The sequence below is a fragment of the Suricata suricatta genome, chromosome 9, assembly GCF_006229205.1.
Source record: "Suricata suricatta isolate VVHF042 chromosome 9, meerkat_22Aug2017_6uvM2_HiC, whole genome shotgun sequence".
Taxonomy (NCBI): Eukaryota; Metazoa; Chordata; class Mammalia; order Carnivora; family Herpestidae; genus Suricata; species Suricata suricatta.
This window is the reverse complement of record NC_043708.1, coordinates 96,706,655-96,729,738: the sequence shown is the minus strand read 5'-3', so window position 1 is coordinate 96,729,738 and position 23,084 is coordinate 96,706,655. Positions and strand designations below refer to the sequence as shown.

Sequence of the window (23,084 nt, the reverse complement as noted above, 5' to 3'; positions counted from 1 at the left end):
TTTTTGATACCGAGAGAGATAGAGCATGAGAGGGGGAGGCACAGAGAGAGAAGGAGACACAGAACCAGAAGCAGGCTCCAGGCTCTGAGCTAGCTGTCAGCACAGAGCCTGACGCGGGGCTCGAACCCACGAACATGAGATCTGACCTGAGCCAAAGTCTGAGGCTTAACCGACTGAGCCACCCATTGCACCCCTAGCAAGGATTTTATACAACTAAAGGTTATTTATTTTTTAATGTTTACTTATTTAGAACGAGAGAGTGAGAAATCATGTGCACATACAAGTGGAGAAGGGCCGAGAGAGGGAGAGAGAGAATCCTAGGCAGGCTCTGTGCTGTCAGTGGGGAGCCCAAAATAGGGCTCAGTCCCAAGAACAATTAGATCATGACCTGATCCGAAATCATGAGGTCATGACCTAAGCTGAAATCAAGAGTTGGATGCTTAACTGACTGAGCCACCCAGGTGCCCATAAAGGTTATTTAAGTGTTTATTCTGTTTCATTATACTTGAAAATCTTTTATGTAACTGTTGAATGGATATGTTTAGTTTATTGGTTTTATGCTTGTTTGAATTGTGTTATTAAGCATCAATGAAATCTTACATAGTTGTGTGATACTTTTAAACTGGTAACTGTTTAAAAATTCTTTGGTAAGTACATGTATAGTTTCTTTTTGAAAAGCTTCTGCTACTTGGTTTCCTCACTTGTATCATGCATACTTTTTCTAACTTCTTCAAGTCTTTCTCTGCTTCTTTGGGTTGACAGATATTTTTAACACTTGTACATAGCAATAAAATCAAGTTGTTCTTTTGTGCATGTCTCTGAAATCTTAAATTATAAGCTCTTTGAACTTGTTCTAAAACAGTCTGTACCAGGAAAATACTGCTGAACCGACAAATCAAATATAAACAAACAGTCTAGCATATCTAGAATCTTGGATATGTTGGTGTGGGACAAATAATTCTGTTATGGAATTTTGATCTCTGAGTTCAGTGAACAAATATATTGTGTATTTTTGTTGTTGTTTATTTGAGCCAATAGACATGTTTCTGTAGTTTTAATATGCTATAATTTACTAAGTCCACTTTCATATTCTAAGCATCTAATGTATTCCAGGCACTTTAGTAGTTGCTAGTAGTAGAGTAACTGAACAAGACAGGTCCTTGCTCACGAGGAGTTTATGAATTCATGAGATGGGCAAGTGTTGGATTGGGAATGACAGCTGTGATAAATGTTAAGAAAGGAATGTTCAGAAGATTGCTGTGGGAACATTGGGCGATGCCATCTTGTCTGAAGGTCAGGAAGGCTACTCTTAGGAGATGGCATTTAAATTGATCCTGGAAGGATGATGGAAGAGGAGTTGGTTAGCCAAGGAAAGGGAAGATATGTGTTTTAGACAGAGGAAACAGCATGTGCAAAGATACTGAGATGAGAAGTGGCATGTTTATGGAATTGAAGGAATTTTGTATGACTTGTGCTTCAAATGTGGAGAATGATTGCAGATGAGGCTGTAGATGTAAGTAAGAGACAGATCTTTTGAGGGTTTATATAAGTAATGGTGGCAGTTTTTTTACTTAGCCATACTAAGTGTATAAGTGTATACACTAAGTGTATAAGGTTTCAAAAGTTCAGTTTGTGAATGAAGAATAGTTTGGAAAAGAGTTAAACTCAGCGCATTGAGGCTATCTAGGAGGCTGTTACACTGTCCACATGGGCGGTTGTAGCCTGGATTAAGGTGGTATTAGAATTGATAAAGGGGAGTTGGTAGATTTAAAGGATATTTTAAAGGTAGGGGCACTGGGGGGCTCAGTCAGTTAAGTGTGTGACTCTTGGTTTCAGCTTAGGTCATGATCTCATGGTTTTGTTAGTTTGAGCCCCACTTCAGGCTCTGTGCTCACAGCAGGGATCTTGCTTGGGATTCTCTCTATTTCCCTCTCTCTCTCTCTCTCTCTCTCTCTCTCTCTCTGTTTCTCCTTCACTAGTGTTGTCTCTCTCTCTCAAAATAAATAAATAAACTTAAAAAAATAAAGTAGTATATATTGGACTTGGTAGTGAGGTATAAGAGAAGGAGTCCTAAGATGACTGTTTTCTGGTTTGAGCAACTGAGTGGCTACTGGGTCCACTTACTGAGACAGAGAATATTGGAACAGCTATAAATTTGGGGAGAAACAGTTTCGGACATGTTTTGTGAAATTCATGAGGAGGGCGTTGGAGAGAACAATGCTAAATGCCAACATTTTAAGGTTAGGTAGAGGAGGGAATGCAAAGACTGATGAGTAGTAAGAAAAGTAGAAGAAAGCCTGAGAATGTGGTATCCTGGAAGCCAAGGGAAATGGTGTTTCAAGTAGGGGAGTGGTCACTTGCTGCTGTTTGCTTTTGTTATGTTGAATATTAGCAATATTCTTAATCTGTGTTACTTATTTGTTGAATTTCTCTAGTTTTATTGATCTTGTTGGATCTAATTGCACAGGGTAGTCCAGATTTGGATATGTCATAGTCCCATATAAATAGGATAACAGAATAACTTCTTTTTTGGTTTGAGTTTCTAATGATTCATGATTAGTAGCCAATGTATCTTTGGGCATTTTGGTTACAAGAGCATATTAGGCCAATACCTTTGAGTTTGGGTAGTGTGTGTGTGTGTGTGTGTGTGTGTGTGTGTGTGTGTGTGTTTAGGAATTTGTTCCATTTCTTCTAGGTTGTCCAGTATGTTGGCATATAATTTTTCATAATATTCCCTGATAATTGCTTGTATTTCTGAGGGATGTAATAAGTCCATTTTCTTTCGTGATTTTGTCTGAGTGCTCTTTTCTTTTTGAGAAGCCCAGCTAGAGGTTTATCAGTTTTGTTTATTTTTTCATAAAACCAACTCTTGGTTCCATTGATCTTTTCAACTGTTTTTTGGGATTCTATATTGTTTATATCTGCCCTGATCTTTATTATTTTTCTTCTTCTGCTGGAATTGGGATGTTCTTGCTTATCTACTTCTAGTTCCTTTAGGTGCGTTGTTAGATATTATATTTGCACTTTTTCTAGTTCTTGAAATAGGCCTGGATTGCAGTGTATTTTCCTCTTAGGGCTGCCTGTGCTGCATCCCATAGTTTGAATTGTTGTATTTTCATTTTCATTTGTTTCCATATATTTTTAAATTTCTTCTCTAATTGCCTGGTTGACCCATTTGTTCTCTAGTAGGGTGTTCTTTAACCTATTTTTGGAGGTTTTCTAGACTTTTTCCTGCGGTTGATTTCAAGTTTCATAGCATTGTGATCTGAGAGTGTGCATGGTGTGATCTCAATTCTTTTATATTTATTGAGGGCTGTTTTGTGACCCAGTATGTGATCTGTCTTGGAGAATGTACCATGTGCACTCAAGAAGAAAGTGAAATCCATAGCCTCAGGATGTAGAGTTCCAAATATATCTGTCAAGTCCATCTGGCCCAATGTGTCATTCAGGTCCATTGTTTCTTAGTGATTTTCTGTCTAGTTCATCTATCCATTGCTCTAAGTGGAGTATTAAAGTCCTCTGCAATTCGCGCATTCTTATCAATAAGATTGCTTATGTTTGTAATTGTTTTATATATTTGGGTACTTCTGAATTCGGTTCATAGACCTTTATAGTTGTTAGCTCTTCCTGATGGATAGATCCTGTAATTTTCATATAATGCCCTTCTTCATCCCTTGTTACTGCCTTTACTTTAAAGTCCAGTTTGTCCGATACATTTGTGTGTACTCCAGCTGTTTTTGACTTACAGTAGCATGATAGATATTTCTCCATTCCCTCACTTTCAATCTGAACCTGTCCTTAGGTCTGAAATGAGTCTCTTGTAGACTGCAAACAGATGGATCTTTTTTTTTAATCCATGCTGATACCCTGTGTCTTTTGATTGGAGCATTTAATTCATTTACATTCATTGTTATTATTGAAAAATATGGGTTTAGGGTCATTGTGTTCTCTGTAGGATACATGCTTGTAGTGGTGTCTTTGGTACCAAATTTATGTTCCTTGCAACGATTCCCTCATAGAGTCCCCCTTAGGATCTTTTGTACTGCTGGTTTAGTGGTGATGAATTCCTTCAATTTTTGTTTGTTTGGAAAGACCTTTATCTCTTCTTCTATTCGGAATGACAAGCTTGCTGGATAAATGATTCTTAGCTGTATATTCTTCCTGTTGATCACATTGAAGATTTCCTGCCATTCCTTTCTGTAGACCAGTATCTTTGAGCAGCCGTCTCTACTAATTCTGTGGTGGTTGATTACAAGGATCCAGTTTTCTTTTGAGTATAGCATGGCTGATTTTTATTGTGTGAAGTACAAACATGTTAACTAACTTAATTGTTCATTTGTGTGTATCTCTGAAATCTGAAATTGTAATCTCTCTGTATTAGTTATTTTCCAAAACTTCATTTCTGGGAGAATAATCCTGAACCAATAAACCATGTGTGAACACAAAGTCTAGCATATCAAGAATCGTAGAAATGATGCTTTGGGACAATTAGTTGTGTTATGAGCAGCATTTGTTGTTTTCTGTTTCTGATTTTCTGATTCCCTAGTGAAACTGTTCTGATCGGATACATGACTCCAAATCTTTTTATGTGTCAGTTTCACAAATAGCTTACGCCCACTTGTCAAACTGAGTGACGCTTTCACATTTTTTATTTTGAGAGATTTTAGAGGTCACTTTGTCCAGATTAAACTTCACTTCTTTGGATTTAAAGTCCTCAAATGGAAGATTTTACCTGTGCTTTCTGTGAACATTTAAGAATCTGTTTCTTTAATTTTTTAAAAAATGTTTTATTTATTTATTTAAATATATGGTTTATTTTTGAGTGGTTTATTTTTGAGAGGGAGAGAAAGACAGAACATGAGCAAGGGAGGGGCAGAGAGAGAAGGAGACACAGAATGTCAAGCAGGCTTCAGGCTCCAAGCTGTCAGCACAGAGCCCGATATGGGGCTTGAACCCACGAACCGTGAGATCATGACCTGAGCTAAAGTCAGATGCTTAGCCTGCTGAGTCACCCAGGTGTCCCTAGAATCTGCTTCTTTAAAACCTTTGGTGTCTTTTGCTGTTTTTTTCTTTTCTCCTTTTTACCAGCTATAAGTGTAAGATGATGGTAGTATCTTCTTCCTAAGTTCTTGTTACTTCATCATCAATCAGTTATTCATAGTTTATTAGTATCAAGTCTAGAATAGAAGTTCTTATCATTGTTTTCTCTTTCTTCTGGAAGTTGAGATGATCAGCAAGGCAAATCAAAAAGCTGTCAAACGTTTTTGCTGTAGCAGAGCAGCACTATATCTGCTTCATCAGAAACTTTATCTTACATGGAGGAAGGCTTAGGATAAGAAGTGAGTATACTACTTATTTCTCCGCAAGTAAGGAAACCTGAGCTACTTGAATAGCCACAGTTGGATGAGTGGAGTCTGGGAGTAGCTTGGAGGAGGGGTTTGGATCCTCAGGCCTCCGTGGATCTGGATAGTAAACAGCGGCAGGAAAATTTGGACAGGCGTAGAAAAGTTGAGGAGCATAGGGAAGAGAAAATGGTAGGTTTTATCTTAAAAAAAAAAAAAAAGTCCTGAAATACTGAATGCAGAATGAATGCAGAAGGACAGATTTCCTTCCCATCCCTTACTTCTTGCAAAAGGGAATAAGGAATATTGTAGTTTGAAGGGATGTAATCAGAGAGATGTTTTAGAGTGTTTCCTACATAAAGAATAATTTGCTAGCTGTCCAGACAAGTCTTCATTAATTCAGCAAAGGTTTTGGAGTCTCCTCTCTGAACTAGATTCTATTTTCCTAACTTATCTTCTGCTCTCCTCCCCTATTTTTTTAACTATTTATTTATTTATTTATGAAGTAAAATTGGTGCATAGCATTATGTAAATTTTAGGTACACAATATTACGATTGTTACCTCATTATGTGTTCCCTCTAGTAACCACCAGTCTGTTCTCTGTTTCTGTGAGGTTTTTTTTGTTTGTTTGTTTTGCTTTATTTTTTAGATTCCACATATAAGTGAAATCATATGGTACTTGTCTTTCTCTGACTCATTGCACTTAGCACAGTACTTTCAAGTTCTATCCATGCATGTTGTTGCAGATGGCAGGATTTCCTTTTTTATGGCCAAGTATAGTATTCCATTGCATATATATACCATTCATCCATCACTTAGACACTTAGGTTGTTTCCATGTCTTGGCTATCATAAGTAATACTTCAGTGAACATGGGGTGCATATACATTTTTGAATTAATGTTTTTGTATTTGTTAGATAAATATACAGAAATTGAATAGTTGGATCATACTTTTAATTTTTTGATGAATCTCCCTACTGTTTTTCCTAGTGGCTGTACCAGTTTATGTTGCTGCCAACAGTGCATAATAGTTCCCATTTCTTCACATCCTCTCTAACACTTCTTTATTTCTTGCTTTTTTGATAATAGACATTGTATTAGACAGGTGTGAAGTGATAGCTCATTGTGTTTTTGATTTGTAATTCTCTGATAATTAGTGATGCTGAACATTTTTTTCATGTGCCTGTTGGCTATCTGTATGTCTTCTTTGGGAAAATATTCAGGTCCACTGCTCATTTTTTAATCAGGCTGTTTTGTTGTCAATTAGTTGTATGAGGTCTTTTATATACTATATGTAAACCTTCTCTTGGATACATGATTTACAAAAATCTTTTCCTATTCAGTAGTTTGCCTTTTTGTTTTATTGATGGTTTTTTGGTTTGGTTTTTTTTTTTTTTTTTTTGGCTGTTTGCTGAAGATTTTTAGTTTGATGTAGCTTCATTTATTTTTGTTTCCCTTGCCTTTGGAGTTAGATCCAAAACAAATATTGCGAGGGGCACCTGGGTGGCTCTGTCGGTTGAGCCTCCGGCTTTGGCTTAGGTCATGATCTCACAGTTTGTGGGTTTGAGCTCCGTGTTGGGCTCTGTGCCGTCAACTAGTTCAGAGCCTGGAGCCTGCTTTGGATTCTGTGTCTACCTCTCTCTTTGACCCTCCCCTGCTCACGCCGTCTCTCTCTCTCTCAAAAATAAATTAAAAAAAATAAAAAAACAAAAAAAACCCAAATACTGTTAAGAGCATATCAGAGACCTTACCACCTGTGTTTTCTTCTAGGAATTTTGTGTCTTTAGTTCTTACATTCAAATCTCCAGTCCATTTTGAGGTTTTGTGTGTGTGTGTGTGTCTGGCTTAAGGAAATGATCCTGTTTCATTCTTTTGCATGTAGCTGTCCAATTTTTTTAGCACTTTTATTGAAGAGACTGTTCTTTCCCCATTTTATGTTCTTGGCTCTTTTATGTAAATTAATTGATTATATATGTGTGGGCTTATTTTTGGGCTTTGTATTCTGTTTCATTGATCTGTGTATCTGTTTTTATGTGAGTACCATACTGTTTTGGTTATTCTGCCTTGAAGTCAGGGAGTGCGATACCTCCAATTTTGTTCTTTCTCATAATAGCTTTGGCTATTTGGGATCTTTTATGATTCCTTATTTGTTCTGGCTCTGAAAAATGACATTGAGATTTTTGATAGGGATTGCTTAGAATCTGTAGATTTCTTTGGATAATATGTACATTGTAACTGTTAATTCTTCCAATTCATGATCATGGACTATCTTTACATTTATTTGTGTCTTCTACAGTTTTTTTTATCAGTATCTTGTAGTTTTCAGTGTACAAGTCTTTCACCTCCTTAGTAAAATTTAATCCTAAATATTTTTTTCTTTTTGGTGCTATTGTAAATGGGATTTTTTTTATTTTAGAGGGAGAGTGACTGTGTGAGCAGGGGAGATGGGCAGTGGAGAGGGAATCTCATAGGCTCCACACTGAGTGCATTTAGGACTCGGTCCTGTGATCCTGGGATCATGACCTGAGCTGAAATCAAGAGTCAGATGCTCCACAGACTGAGCCACCCAGATGTTCCAATGGGATTGTTTTCTTAATTTCTCTTTGGTAGTTTGTTATTAGCAAATAGAAATTCAACACATTTCTGTATATTGATTTAAAAATTTTTTAAAATGTTTTATTTATGTTTGAGAGAGAGAGAGAGACAGAGCATGAGAGGGGGAGGGGCAGAGGGACAGGGAGACACAGACTCCAAAGCAGGCTCTAGGCTCCTATCTGTCAGCACAGAGCCCTACGCGGGGCTCTAACCCACGAATTGTGAGATTATGACCTGAGCCGAAGTCAGAGGCTTAACTGACTGAGCCACCCAGGTGCCCCTGTATATTGATTTTGTATCCTGCAACTTAACTGAACTCATTTTTTTAGTGCTCGTAGTTTTTTGGTGGCATCTTGAGAGTTTTCTATATATATCATCATGTCATTTGCAAATAGTAACAGTTTTACTTCTTCCTTTTCAATTTGGATTCTTTTTGGTTTTTTTTGTCTGATAGCTGAGGCTAGGACTTTCAGTAGTATGTTGAATAAAAGTGGTGAGAGTAGACATCCTTGTCTTGTTCTTGATCTTGGGAAAAACTTTTGGCTTTAAATATTTTATTTCCTTTTAGAGAGAGAGAGGGACAGGAGTGTGAGCAGAGGAGGGGCAGGGAGAGAGGGAGACATAGAATCTGAAGCAAGCTCCAGGCTCCAAGCTGTCAGCACAAAGCCCAGTATGGGACCTGATCTCACAAAGTGTGAGATCATGATCTGAGCCAAGGTCAGACTCTGCTTGCTTTTCATTGAATATGTTGTTAGCTGAGAGTTTATCACATATGGCTTTCACTGTAGTTCACTGCCTTTCCTCTATACCCTTTTTGTTGAGAGTTTTTAATTGTAAGTGGATGTTGAGTTTTGTTAAATGCTTTTTCTTTCTGTACCTGTTGAGATGACCACATGATTTTTATCCTCCATTTTTTAATATGGTGTTTCATGTTGATCCGTCCTTGCATTACGTGGAATAAATCTCATTTGATCTAGTGTGTGATCCTTTATTTTTATGTATTTATTTTTTAAGTCCATTTCTTTAAATTGTTTATGTCTTTATTTTGAGAGACAGAGACAGAGAGTGAGCGGGGAAGGGGCAGAGAGAGAGGGAGACACAGAATCCGAAGCAGGCTCTAGGCTCTGAGCTGTCAGCACAGAGCCTAACCCAGGGCTTGAACCCACGGACTGTGAGATCATGACCTGAGCTGAAGTGGGACGCTTAACTGACTGAGCCACCCAGGCGCCCCTTAAAGTTTATTTTTGAGAGAGAGCGCCTGCAAGGGGAGGAGGAACAGAGAGAGAGAGAGAGAGAGAGAGAGAGAGAGAGAGAGGATCCCTAGTAGGCTCTGCACCCTAAGCACAAAGCCCAGTGTGGGGCTTGAATTCACGAACTGTGAGATCTGGAGTCGGATGCTTACCGACTAAGCCACCTAGGTGCCCCAATGTGTGATCTTTTAAATGTATTGTTGAATTCAGTTTGCTAATACTCTGTTGAGGATTTTTGCATCTGTATTCATCAAGGTTGTTGGCCTGTAATTTTTCTTTTTCTTTAGTGGTAGTGTCTGGTTTTGTGGCCTGGGTAATGCTGGCCTTGTAAAGTGAGTTTGGAAATGTTTCTTCCTTTTATATTTTTTGGGAAGAGTTTGAGAAGGATAGGTATTAACTCTTCTTTGCATGTTTGATAGAATTCACCAGTTAATCTCTCTGGTCCTAGAGTTTTTGACTGATTCAGTCTCTGCTAGTATTTGATATATTCAGATTTTCTGTTTCTTCATGATTTAGTCTTGGAAGATTGTATGTTATAGGAATTTATCCATTTTTTTCCTAGGTTGTCCAATTTATTGGTATGTAATTGTGTGTATTATGATCCTTTGCATTTTGATAGTATCAGTTGTAACTTCTTTTTCATTTCTGATTTTATTTATTTGAGCCCTCTTTTTTTCTTGGTAAGTCCAGCTAAAGGTTTGTTTGCCTTTTCAAAGAACCAGCTATTTGTTTCACTGAACTTCTGTATTGTCTTTTTAGACTCTATTTCATTGATTTCTGTTTTGATCTTTATTATTTATTTACTTCTCCTAACTTTGGGGTTGGTTTGTTCTTTTTTAGTTCCTTTAAGTTTCTCCTTTTTACCACTGGAGCCCTAGTGATTTTCCTCTAGGACACAATGCATGCCTTTGTGCTTGAAGTTCCTCCGCCTAAAACCCTTTCCCACCTCTACTGCATAACCACATGGCTCTTACTCCTTCACTTCATTCACATCTCTGCTCAGATATCACCTAATCAGAGACCTTTCCTAGCACCTGTTTTTTAAAAGATTTTATTTTTAAGTAAACTCTACACTCAACGTGGGGTTGGAACCTACAATCCTAAGATCAAGAGTTGTATGTCCTACTGACTGAGCCAGCAGGGATTCCTTCCCAGCCTCATCTGTAAAATAGCATCCTTCTTTTCCTTTACTGTTCTTTTCAGAGCACTTGTTACTTCAAGATCTTCTTTCTTTCCTCCCATGCTACCTCTTTTCCTGCTCACTAACTATGTGTAAACTATAACGTGTTCTGTGAATTGTGTTGTTCATGACTGTATCTCCCAGCTTAGCAATGTGCTTGCCCTAGTAAGTGCTCAGTAAATAATTACAGAATGAGGGATGCATCAAGAATCTAGTTCATGATGCTGATCACTTTCTTTGTATGTATACTGTCAGTCTTGATCCCTTTCTTTTAATGCCCTTTCCTTGACATATTCTTCTTTTTGGTATAACAATACCACTGATGATGCTTTTTTTTTTTTAATGTTTACTTATTTATTTTGAGGGGGGTGGTAGAGAGAGAGGGAAAGAGAATTCCAAGCAGGCTCCATGCTATCAGTACAGAGCCCAACATGGGCTTGATCTAAGACTGTGAGATCCGTCACCTGAGCTGATACCAAGAGTTGTACACTCAGCTGACTGAGCCATCCAGATGCCCCTCATTATGCTTTTTAAGTCAGTCTTTCAGTAGGAAAATGTCCCGTATTTTGCCATTTTGGAGCTCTCTCTTATATCCTACACAAGGGATTGTAGCTTGATATGGTAGGAAGATCATTGGTTGGCTAATTGAAGAATTTGGTTCAGATTCAAGCTCAAATTTTATTTGTGGTGTCAGCCTTATCTGATTTGTGAAATTAGTAAATTTAGGTGATCTTTATATGTTTGATTTATATTAAGTGTCTGAATAATTGATGTCTCACTCTGAAATCCTGTCATTGTTTTAGTATTTTATACATGCATGCCTTGAAAATATTGCAGGTTTGGTTCCAGACCACTGCAGAAAAGCAAATATTAAGCAAGTGAAATGAAATTTATGGTTTTTGAGTGCATATAAAAGTTATGTTTACACTATAGTCTGTTCAATGTGCAGTAGAATTGTCTAAAAAAAGAAATCTATGTTATCTTGACTGAAAAATACTTTATTGCTAAGAAATACTAAATGCATCAGTATGAGCTTCCAGCGGGTTGTAATCACTGATCACACATCACCATAACAAATATAATAATAATGAAAAAGTTAGAAATATTGTGAAAATTACCTAAGTGTGACTCAGAGATTGAAGTGAGCAAAAGCAGTTGGAAAAATAGCACCAGTAGACTTGTTGGATGCAGGGTTGCTACAGACCTTCAGTTTGTAAAAAACACAATATTTGCAAAACATAGTAAAGTGAAGCACAATAAAATGAGGTATGCCTGAGGGCACCTGGCTGGCTCAGTTGATAGAGCATACAACTCTTGATCTTGGGGTTGTGAGCACAGGCCCTACTTTGGGGGTAGAGATTGCTTAGAAATGAAATCTTAAAAAAAGAGGTATGCCTGTATATAATAGTTTTGTTTGCCAATTGTTTGGGTAAAGTAGTTGCATAAAGTCAAAAGTGTTTACAGAAACCTTTTTTACTTTCTCTAGTAGATAAATATACTTATTTTTAGATAATGTAAAATACACTTAGTCTTGTGTTCTGTAATCATGCCATTATGGTAGATTGCCTCTTCTTTGTATGGGAAAGACTTACACTAATGATCTATATTTGTCTTCTTGCACAGGACAAAGTTACTCATTTTAGCTCAAGTTTTAGTTTCACTTTTATCTTCATTGACAATTCTCATGTATGTATTTTTGCTTACTGAAGGTATTTTATCTGCCTCAGGATCAACAGATAAGCCTGAAACTATGTCTTTCAGACCGTATAGCCCTAGAATTTCTGGGGTGGTTGTTGCCTCAGGTGCTGCCCAATGGCGTGCCTGCGGGCTAACTATGCCCTTTCCCTTTCTACCAACCAGTTCTATTTTAGTCTTTAAAAAAAATTATATATACACGTATATATACATATGTGTATATATAGGCTTTTTAAAGATCATTTGAAAATAAGGACTTCTCTGTTTCAAAAAGTGCGTTAGTGGAAGTAAACTGGATATTTGACTCAACAGTGATATATTAATGTTGACAACTTGTCTTAAAGAATAATTTGGATGGAGACTCTTTCAAGGATCTTTATTAAGAATAAAGTGAATGTTGGGGCACCTCGATGACTCAGTCAGTTAAGTGTCTGACTTGATTTTGGTCTAGGTCATGATCTTATGATTTGTGGGATTGAGCCCTGTGTTAGGCATGGAGCCTGCTTGGGATTCTCTCTTTCCCTCTCTCTCTGCCCTTTCCCCACTTGTGTGTTCGTTTTTTTCTCTCTCTCTCTCTCTCTCAAAATAAACATTAAAAAAAAAAGAATAAAGTGAAAGATAAAGATCATGAGGCACATGGGTGGCTCAGTCAGTTAAGTGTCTGACTCTTGATTTTGGCTCAGGCCATGATCTCATGATTGTGGGATTGAGCTTCATGTCAGGCTCTGGGCTACTAGAAGCCTGCTTGGGCTTCTCTCACCCCTCTTCTCTCTAACCCCCCCCTCGCGCTTGAGTGCACATGCTCTCTTTTGTGCATGTGCGTGCTCTCCTTCTTTCTCAGAATCACTTAAAAAAATAAACAGCAACAGAAAAAGAGATAAAACCAGAGACATTAGGGATGTGCTATTAGGAGGTGCAGTTTTATTTCTAGGAGTCATTGAGCCAGGTCTACCATAGGTCTTTTTCATTTAGACGTAACAGACCTCTTTTCATGATTAGAGTCCTGGTTCCTGGGGCTCTTGGATTACATGGAGATACTTTTTTTTTTTTAATTTTTAGTTTTTTTAATTAAGTGTTTATTTCTTTGAGAGAGAGAGAGAGAGAGAGAGAGAGAGAGAGAACACGAGAGAGAAGAGAATCCCAAGCAGGTTCCATGCTGTCAGTGCTGACTCAGGGCTCAATCCCTCGAACCATGAGATCATGACCTGAGCTGAACACCATAAGTGCAATGCTTAACCGACTGAATCACCCAGCTGCCCCTACACTGACATACTTTTAAGCAAGGTTTTTGCGTTTAGGTGTTATTTTTGTGTTGTTATGGTACTTCATCAGTTGAGGCTTTTTGTCCTGATTTCAGTTCCAGGGATGTACCTTTTATCTGATATTGTTTTCTTCTGAGAATCAGGACCATACTCTCTTTAACCAAAAGAGCAATCATATGGAAAAAGGTAGCTTCTTTTTACTCAGTATTCTTAATGTTCTAACTGTTGTAATCTACAGGAAAGTTACTTCTCTGTATAAAGATGTAGAAGGTGCATGACCTTTCAGAAACTTTTATAGAATCATATCCTAAACAAAATTTATTTTATTATTCTGAACCTAAGATGATTCTGGTACCTCCCTCTATTTGGTTTTTTTTTTTTAAACTTTTTTTTTAATGTTTTATTTATTTTGATACAAAGAGAGACAGAGCATGAGAGGGGGAGGGAGAGAGAGAGAAGGAAACACAGAACCGGAAGCAGGCTCCAGGCTCTGAGCTAGCTGTCAGCACAGAGCCTGACGCGGGGCTCGAACCCACAAACGTGAGATCTGACCTGAGCCGAAGCCGGAGGCTTAACCAACTGAGCCACCCAGGCGCCCCTGTATTTGGTTTTAGATATAGAGTGCTTTTCTAAAGCCTAGAAAGGAAAGCCAGCTATTATTACCAATTATATCTTCAAAGCACTGAAGGTAGAGAATTGGAATCTGTATGTTTTTTCAGATTACTGTCATTTGTTAACTGACTTTGCCTTCCTGTAATTTCACTCCGTTCTTTACATTTTTACTGTAAGAGGAAAGCCAAGAAAGGATTCCCATAGAACTACCCCATTAAGATGAGAGACAAACTACGGTTGGTCTGTAGCATCAGGATAGTGGTTCAATCTGAGGGTAGAAGAACAGCCCCGGTGCAGATAACGTTCTTTATATAGAGCATCATCCTTCTCACAGAAAATTTAAAGTTTATCTTGATGACGGTGTACTATAATAATAATAAGAAAACTAAACTTACTGAAACATAGTAAAAGGGGACAGAGGTTAGCCTTAGTCTTGAAAGTGGCTTTAAGTATTAATAAAGAAAATTTCTTGTGGTTATTATAAAATATATTCAGTGAAAGTTAAATAATATTATATTTTTCTCTCTTTATTATCTTATTTTTTCAGATCTGTTTAGGTTTTAAAAGATAATTTGTTTGCAGAGACTGAATATTACATTAAGACCACTATAGCACTCAGCATGTATTATTTTTATTTTTTTATTTTTATTTTTTTTTAAGAGAGAGAGAGAGAAAGAGAATGTGATCAGGGAAGGGGCAGAGAGAGGAGGAGACACAGAATCTGAAGCAGGCTCCAGGCTTTGAGCTGGCAGCACAAAACCTGATATGGGGTCGTAACCCACACACCGTGAGATTATGACCTGAGCCGAAGTCAAATGCTTATCTGACTGAGCCACCCAGACGCCCCTAGCTTGACTTTTTAAATCATATGCCTAGGATGCATTTATTATGGTGTGGTAGAAAGAGCAAGATGCAGCAACCAAATATTGGAGTTCTAGTCCTAATTGTTATCTAGTGACTCTTTGGTAAAAATATTTATCATGCTTTTGCAATGTTACCATGAGGATAAGATGTAGGAATATACATAAAAGTGCTGTGAAAATCATAAATGTATATACATTTGTGAAGAATGTTATAATCTCATTATTATCATTGCAATATCACTGTTTCAATCAGATAGGGTATCTTTAACCACACAATTTTATTTCATACTCCACCTCTTTGGAATACAGTGATTAAAAATTTATTTTTTATTTTTATTGTGGTAAAATAACAATTATTATAACCATTTTTTTAATTAAAAAAATTTTAATGTTTATTTTTGAGAGAGACAGAGACAGATGGTGCTAGCAGAGGAGGGGCAGAGAGAGAGGGAGACACAAAATCCAAAGTAGGCTCCAGGCTGTGAGGTGTCAGCATAGAGTCTGAAGCAGGTCCCAAACTCACAGACTTTGAGATTATGACCTGAGCTAAAGTCGGACGCTTAACCGACTGGGCCACCCAGGTGCCCCACAAAATCATTTTTAAGTGTACACAATTCAGGGACGCCTGGGTGGCTTCCAGCTTCGGCTCAGGTATGATCTCATGGTTCATGGGTTTGAGCCCTGCATTGGGCTCCTTGCTGACTGCCAGCTCAGAGCCTGGAGCCTGCTTCAGATTCTGTGTCTCTTTCTCTCTCTGCTCCTCCCCTGTTCACACTCTGTCTCTCTCTGTCTCTCAAAAATAAATCAATGTAAGAAAAAAAAAGTGTACACACTTCAGGGGCATTAAGTACATTCATAGTGTTGTGCAACTGCCTACCACTATCCCTTTCCAGAGCTTTTTCATCTTCTCAAACAGAAACTCTGTAGCCATCAAACAGTAATTCCCCATCTCTGCCTTTTTATCAGTCTCTGGTAACCTCTATTCTACCTTCTATATCTATGAATTTACCTATTCTAGGTACCTCACATAAATGGAATCATGCTATCTTTGTCCGTTTGTGTCTGACTGACTTAGCAAAGTGCTTTTTTTTTTTAAATTTTTTAAATAGTTTCTTGTCAAATTGGTTTCCATACAACACCCAGTGCTCTTCCCCACAGTGCTCTCCTCCATCACCACCATTTCTCCCCCTCCCCCTCCCACTTCAACCCTCAGTTCGTTTTCAGTATTCAGTAGCCTCTCAAGTGAGAAGTGCTTTCAAGGTTCATCCATGTTGTAGCGTGTATCAGAGTTTCATTCCTCTTTAAGGCTGAGTAATCCACTGTATATTTATACCACTTATACATAAACTTTTTAAATCCATCTGTTGATAAACATTTGGGTTGTCTCCATGTTTTGCTGTTATGAATAATGCACTGTAAACATTGGTATACAAGAATCTGTTTGAGTCCCTGATTTTAAGTTTTTTGAATATGTACATTGAAGAAGAATTGCTGGGTCATATGGTAATTCTATGAACTTCTGAAGAACCATCAAACTGTTTTTCCAGAGTACTGTGATTTTTATAAGGTAGTGTTCACTGTAGTTTCTCTGGCCTTTGAGCTGAAAGAAAGTTTAAAGAACTAAAAACCAGGTTTTCAGATTGTTTTTTATTCAGGGCTTGTTGAGAAACTGAGAAAATAGAATGTAGTTAGCTAATTATTATTATTTTGTATTATGTTCAATACAAAGGTGGCAAAAATTTATAGAAATATTAAAATAGCCTAAAGATATGTATTAAACAGGTGGTAGGGGAATTAAGTTAAGATATTAGAATTCAGTGGCTTAGTTAATGGAATAAATTATGTCCAGCTTCTGATTATCCGTTCGTAATCTGTTTCATAGATTGTGGCAGACTTTAATTCAATTTGGCTTCTTTCTCCCATTTGCCTGCCTTTCAGGATCACCATCATTTCATTCCTTCTCTTGTTGATATTTTGTTCAAAATATTGATTGATTGATTGGAGTAGGGAGTGTGTGCATGTGTACACATGCACATGTGAGTGGGGAAGGAGTAGAGAGAGAGAGAGGGAGAGAGAGAATCCCAAGCAGGCTTCTGTACTCACAGCACAGAGCTCAACATGGGACTCAATCTCATGAACCATGAGATCATGACCTGACTATTCATGGATAATTGAGAACTGATTTTACATACGATTTAGTCCAACTTAAATCAATATAGAGAATAATGTTTTGTACATGTGAGATGATTTTCTTACACTATCAGTATCAGGGTTGGAAGGGACCTCCTTTAAATGTTAAGTTCTCCCTATTATAACATCCCTCTAGGTTTGCTGTGTGCTTAAGACATTTTAGTTGATGTCAAACTACTTTTTTGGGTAAGGAGTGTAGCATAGGTTGTTCTTATATTGAACTTAAATGTATTTCTGATGCTTACACCTCCCCATTTTTTTGCATATAGAATATACTGTTGTTTATAATGGTTTCAGGGCATAATAGTTTTGTTGAATAATAAATCCAGAATGATAAATATACTAAGCCCTTGGACATTTAGTGTTTTAGTCTCTTTAACAAAGTTACTTGTTTTCAGATAGTATTTCTCTTTAACAAAGGTACTTGTTTTCAGATAATGAATTAAAAATATATATAATGATAAATTAATGGCTTTTCAGAATACTGTGATCCTTTAAAAATAATGTATGTATTTACACCTGCATATATGATCAAGAATTTCCCATCAGTTAGCAAAAATAATTTTAAGAAAAGACAGGATGCACAGCAAGAATTCAGGCAGGATTCCTGTTTGTTCAGGATAGTCTATTTTTAACTTTGTAGAATTTCCATTTAGAAGATATGTTTGGCTTTGTTGATTACTTGGGGCCAGAGATTGAAAGCTTAAGGCTCTAAGGATGCTTTTCTTAGTCTGGAGTCCTTGAAACAGCACCTGGAAAGCTTTAGGAGTGTTTTGGTGAGGCAAATAAAAAAATGAGTACAGCTTCAGAGTAAAAGAGTGCTACGATTGACATGAAATTAGGAAAATATAAAGTTTAAAAAAGGACACACTTTCTGAAGCTAATAAACATACCGTGTTGACCATTAATTACTTGAAAAATGAGTGTTTTTCTTTACAATCAATTTTATTGAAGTATAATTTACTTTTTTTTCCCTTTAGTATATGCGCTGCCAAAGTGAGCATGAGGTATAATTTACATAAAATAAAATACAGAGTTGGCCCTTGAACAGTGTGGGTGGTGGGTCACCAACCCTCCGACACAGTCAAAAATCCTTGTACAACTCTGACTCTCCCAAAACTTAACTACTGTTGACTGGAAGCTTTACTGATTATATATACAGTTGATGAACACATACTTTGTATGTCATAAGTATTCTATACTGTATTCTTAAAGTAAGCTGGAGAGAACAGGTTATTAAGAAAATAGCACGGTACTGCATTTATGGAAAAAAATCCATGTATAAGTGGATCCATGCACTTCAAACCCATGTTGTACAAAGGTCAGCTGTACTCATTTCATGTGTATAGTGTGAGTTAGGTTTTGACAAATATTTATACTTGTGTAACTGCCATTCAAATTAAGATATATGTTGATCATAGCAAAATGTTCCTTCATCTGCCTTTGCTTTTAGTCTCTCTTTACCCCAGGCAACCACCAGTCTGCTTTCAATATAGATAGCTTTTTGCCTGTTCTGGAATTACATATATACGAACTTATACTATATATATATTCTTCTATGTCTTCAGAAAAGTGCATATTTTTAGTAGTTTGATATTTTTTATTGTTGAGTAGTTTGCCATTGTATGAATAGCCACAGTCTTTATCTTTTTACTTGTTAATAGACATTTTGGTTATTTCTGGATTTTCTGTTATGATTAAAACTGCTCTGGGGATTTATGTCCAATTTGTTTTTATGAACTTTGGTTTTAATTTCTCTTGGGATAGAATAGTGGGTCAGAGGGGTTTCATATGTTTAACTTAAAAAAAGCTGCCAGCTTTCCAAAGTGATTTCATCTTTTTGTACTTCTACCAACCCTGTGTGAGAGTTCCAGTTACTCCATATCCTAACTTTGGGGGGTTGCTAATTGAACATGTTAGATCAGATTCATTGAGTAGAAATTGTGCTACATGCAGACTTTTATGACAGTTACGAAAGACACTTGATACACTTTTAAGAGTTTGGTAATGATAGCTAATTAGTTGTAATTTATCGTACATCTCCTATGTGCCAGGTACTGTGTTAGTGACTTTATATGCATTATAAGCTGTGTAACCCTTAGGAAAGTTTTACAAGATAGAATGTATTAATAATCATCATTTAACAGACTGAATCTTGGACTAGTAGATTTTAGATATAAGATTTGATTTCAAGTTTGAGTCAACCCTAGATTCTTTATTTTCACCTCGGTATTTTGGTCTTTCTCATTACGCTATTGAGGACAATTAAGAATGAGTATGATTTCAGCTAATATTGTCGTCTTATGGGCTTCTTAAATTGAACTGAGGAAGGTCTAATGACAATTAGTAGAATTAGAAGTCCCAGGGAAAAAATATAGGAGTTGAAAGTTGTGTGTTCGTATATGTGTGTGTGTGTGTGTGTGTGTGTACGTGTGTGCACACACATGTGTATGTGTAAGAAAAAGAGCATGCATACTTGCTTTTCTGAGAAGAATCATTAATATAGGTGCCAGTTTTAATGTCTTATCTGAGTTGTGAAAAGTAGGGGAAAATGGCAATGCTGTAGAATTACTGAAGAGGGAAGACAGGTAGTGGCAAATAATAGTAATTGGGTTTAGAAGCTTGTTTTTATGTCCAAGCAACTTAGTTGCTGTCAGAATGAACTTGTTTTACCATGTAGGAATCAACCTATAGACATTTATTTTATAATATTTCCTAGACAGTTACTGTTTAATTGTATGTAATTTAGATTTGTGTCCTAACAACTAGGTTGAATTTTAGAGCAAATTTTTGTAAGAGAAATCTTGGACAGTAGATTTCCAAGTAGACAAATTGTTTATATTTTGCAGACTTTCTAACCAAAAAGTTGTTTAAAGGTTGGATCCTTTTAAATTAATTTTTTTCCATTTCTACTCTCTTTGGCAGACATTTCAACCTACGGATGAGGAGGGATACATCCCTTTTCAGTGATGAATTTAAAGTTGAAACATCAAATAAAGTACTTGATTATGATACCTCTCATATTTACACTGGACATATTTATGGTAAGTTGAGCCTTAGAAGAATTCCTTTCTTTCGTTTTTTCTGCACAGAAACATATATTTTGAGGTATAAACATATATTTCAGAAAGATGGGATTAAAAAACCCAAGTGCACACTTTACACACTGTGTGTTAGCCAATTTGACATTAAATTATATTTTAAAAAAAAGCATAAGACAGAAAGGTGGGATAAATCCTGAAGAGACTTAAGCATGTCATGAAGGATAACGGTCTTTGAAGAATGAAGTAACCCTTGGACCTATCTTTACATGTATTTTTTTTAATATTGAATTATACAGTGCCTGGTTACTGAAAGGTATGAAATTTTGATTCTCAATATCTCCAAACTGTTAGATTAAAAATTAAAAAAAATTTTTTAGTGTTTTTTATTTATTTTTGAGAGACAGAGAGAGACAGAGAGACAGCACAAGCAGAGGAGGGTAAGAGAGAGAGGTAGGCACAGAATCCGAAGCAGGCCCTAAGCTCTGAGCTGGCTGTCAGCCAAGCCTGATGTGGGGCTCGAACCCACAAACAGTGAGGTCATGCCCTGAGCCGAAGTCGGACGCTTAGCTGGCTGAGCCACCGAGGCTCCCCATGGATTAAAAAATTTTTAATGACTTTTTTAGTTTTCTAATCTTTCAAGCAAGAAATTGGATGTGTTTTATAAGAAAAGAGGAAAAATCTGAAGGAAAACTGTAAAGATCATCTTAAGAGCCAAAAATAATGTGGCAAAGTTATGCATAGGAAAATCCTTTCAGGGCCTTCCTTTCTCAGAATTTGTTTGCTGTGTTCACAGGTCTAACAACTTTCTCTTAAAACAGCTGATTAAAAAGGTACTAGGGGGATGGGGAGCACACTTCACCCCAAGAGAAAGTGACATTTGACAGTTTAGTAGTGTGGGAAGAATGGTCAGTCTTCTGGAGGAATTAGAGAGGATCAAAATATTGTTAGAATTGTACAAATTAATTGTAGAATTAATAAATACCCAAGAGGGCTCTCTGTTATTAAGACAAAGTTAATTAAAAGTTATATTTCATTTCTATATATTAGATTTCTGCTCAAAATCATAACATTATGAAAAATTAAGTTAAAAAATTTTTTATTATGTCAAATTAATAAGGTATTTCTATACTTAAAAATTCTCACTTGTAGATGAAACTTAGTTTAATAAATTAAAAGTTTTTTGTACTCTTGTAATTTTGTAACCAGAGGAAAGTGTTTTTCCGTTAGTCTAGACTTTCAGTGTCAAACTATAATTTCCTACTATTCCCTTGATCATTTATCTTTCTGAGAAGATAACTTAGTGTCCACACTTCTTTGCTAGGTGATGGCCAAGAAAAGTACAAGACTAATAAAGAAGTTTGCAGACAGAAATCATGTCATTTAAAATATCAGTGTCTTGGGTTCTTAGCATTAATCCGTATTTAATTCACAGTCAGTTAATTAGTGTTAGTCTACAGTTTAAAATTATGGAAAGCCTGATACTTACTTTAATGAGAAGATTATAACAGGTAAATTTAACATTTAAGTACCATCTTCCTGCTTTCCACTTCTTATCTTGCGATGGTTGGTGCTCAGCTTTTCTTTGTGAATATCTCAAAATATTCTTCTTTTTTTTTTTTAATCCCATATTTTCTTTCACTAGAGAAGTATAATTGATGGGACAGTATTACAAATCCAATATCTTAAAAGGGATTCTTGATATAGTTTTGTTCAAATTACTTCTGAACTACTTGAGATTTTTTTTTTTTAAACAATGTATTTATATAAAAGGAAGCCAGAGGTCTCATGCAGATTATATCAGGTGGGAAAAGAACTTTTTGCTTATGGTAATTAGAGCAAAAACTCAAAGGATGCTTTAATATCTTTATTTTGAAAGTGCATATTCTATCAGTGGATCTGCCTGCCTTTTTCTGAGTTTAAGTTAATTTAACAATTATTTATCGAGTGACTATTGAATGCTTGCCATGCACTATGCTTAGGTTCTGGGAATATGATTGTCAAGGAGATAGATATTCTATTTCTGATTGTTGTTAGCTAGTAGTTGTATAGATTTTAATTAAGTACTAGTTGCTGTTCATATCTCAGATTCAGCTTCATGTATTTGATGTGAAAATTAGTTTCCCCAATAAATTTGTATTCAGGTTTTAAAAATATGTAAGAATAACTTTTCAAAGGAGAATGAATTTAGCATTTATGTACAAATTAATTTTTCAAGAGTTTGTTGCTTTCATTAATAGGTGAAGAAGGAAGTTTTAGCCATGGGTCGGTTATCGATGGAAGATTTGAAGGATTCATCCAGACTCGTGGTGGCACATTTTATGTTGAGCCAGCAGAGAGATATATTAAAGACCGAACTCTACCCTTTCATTCTGTCATTTATCATGAAGATGATATTAGTAAGTACTAAATTTTATCAAGTAGCCTTTTGCAAAAAGGCATATAAATAGTTAAATGTATATGAGACATACAAAGTCTGAGGTGTTTACTTTCCTAAGCTATGAATCAGGCTAGAAAATAGTTTTACAGCCGAAGTCTCAATTTAATGTAAAATAAATCTACATAAAGAAGTGATTTCCTTGTTAGTCCATGCCAGTCCTACTCTGTTGACATGAAACAACCAATTCTATTTGAACTATGAGTCAACAACACTGATTGAACTGGAAATTCTATATTCTGATATCAGCCAGTCATTTAATGCTATAATGCCTTTGTGTGTGTGGCCTACTGAAGCATCATTATCTTATGTAAATTTCAGGGTGGATATTTGTGTAGTGTTTAAGGAATATTTTAGGTATTTTTGTAATGTCTAAATCCTTTGAATAATTCCTTTTGGAATCTTGAAATAATGATTGCACTTTAGCTTGGTAAGACTCCAGGTTTATCATGTTGGATTTTGTCTTCTACCATGGTCTTTATGTGATGGTAATTTGTTAGGAGAGTTCTTTTTCTGTATTTTCAGAGTAGAAAATGTACTTAGATTTCTTTTAATTTTACCATTGTCCATATATTCATGGTCATCTAATCACGAGAATGCTTTAATGAAGTAATGC

General features: G+C 36.3%; 1 protein-coding gene across 1 annotated transcript in view; it reads left to right on the top strand.

Annotated features, from left to right (window-relative positions):
- Window positions 1–23,084, top strand: part of ADAM10 (ADAM metallopeptidase domain 10) — a 133,684-nt gene that overhangs the window by 39,316 nt on the left and 71,284 nt on the right. Inside the window, exons 3-4 of the mRNA XM_029951142.1 lie at window positions 19,916–20,034; window positions 22,272–22,430. Of these exons, the coding sequence (XP_029807002.1) occupies window positions 19,916–20,034; window positions 22,272–22,430 (278 nt within the window). The remainder of the gene's footprint in view (window positions 1–19,915; window positions 20,035–22,271; window positions 22,431–23,084) is intronic.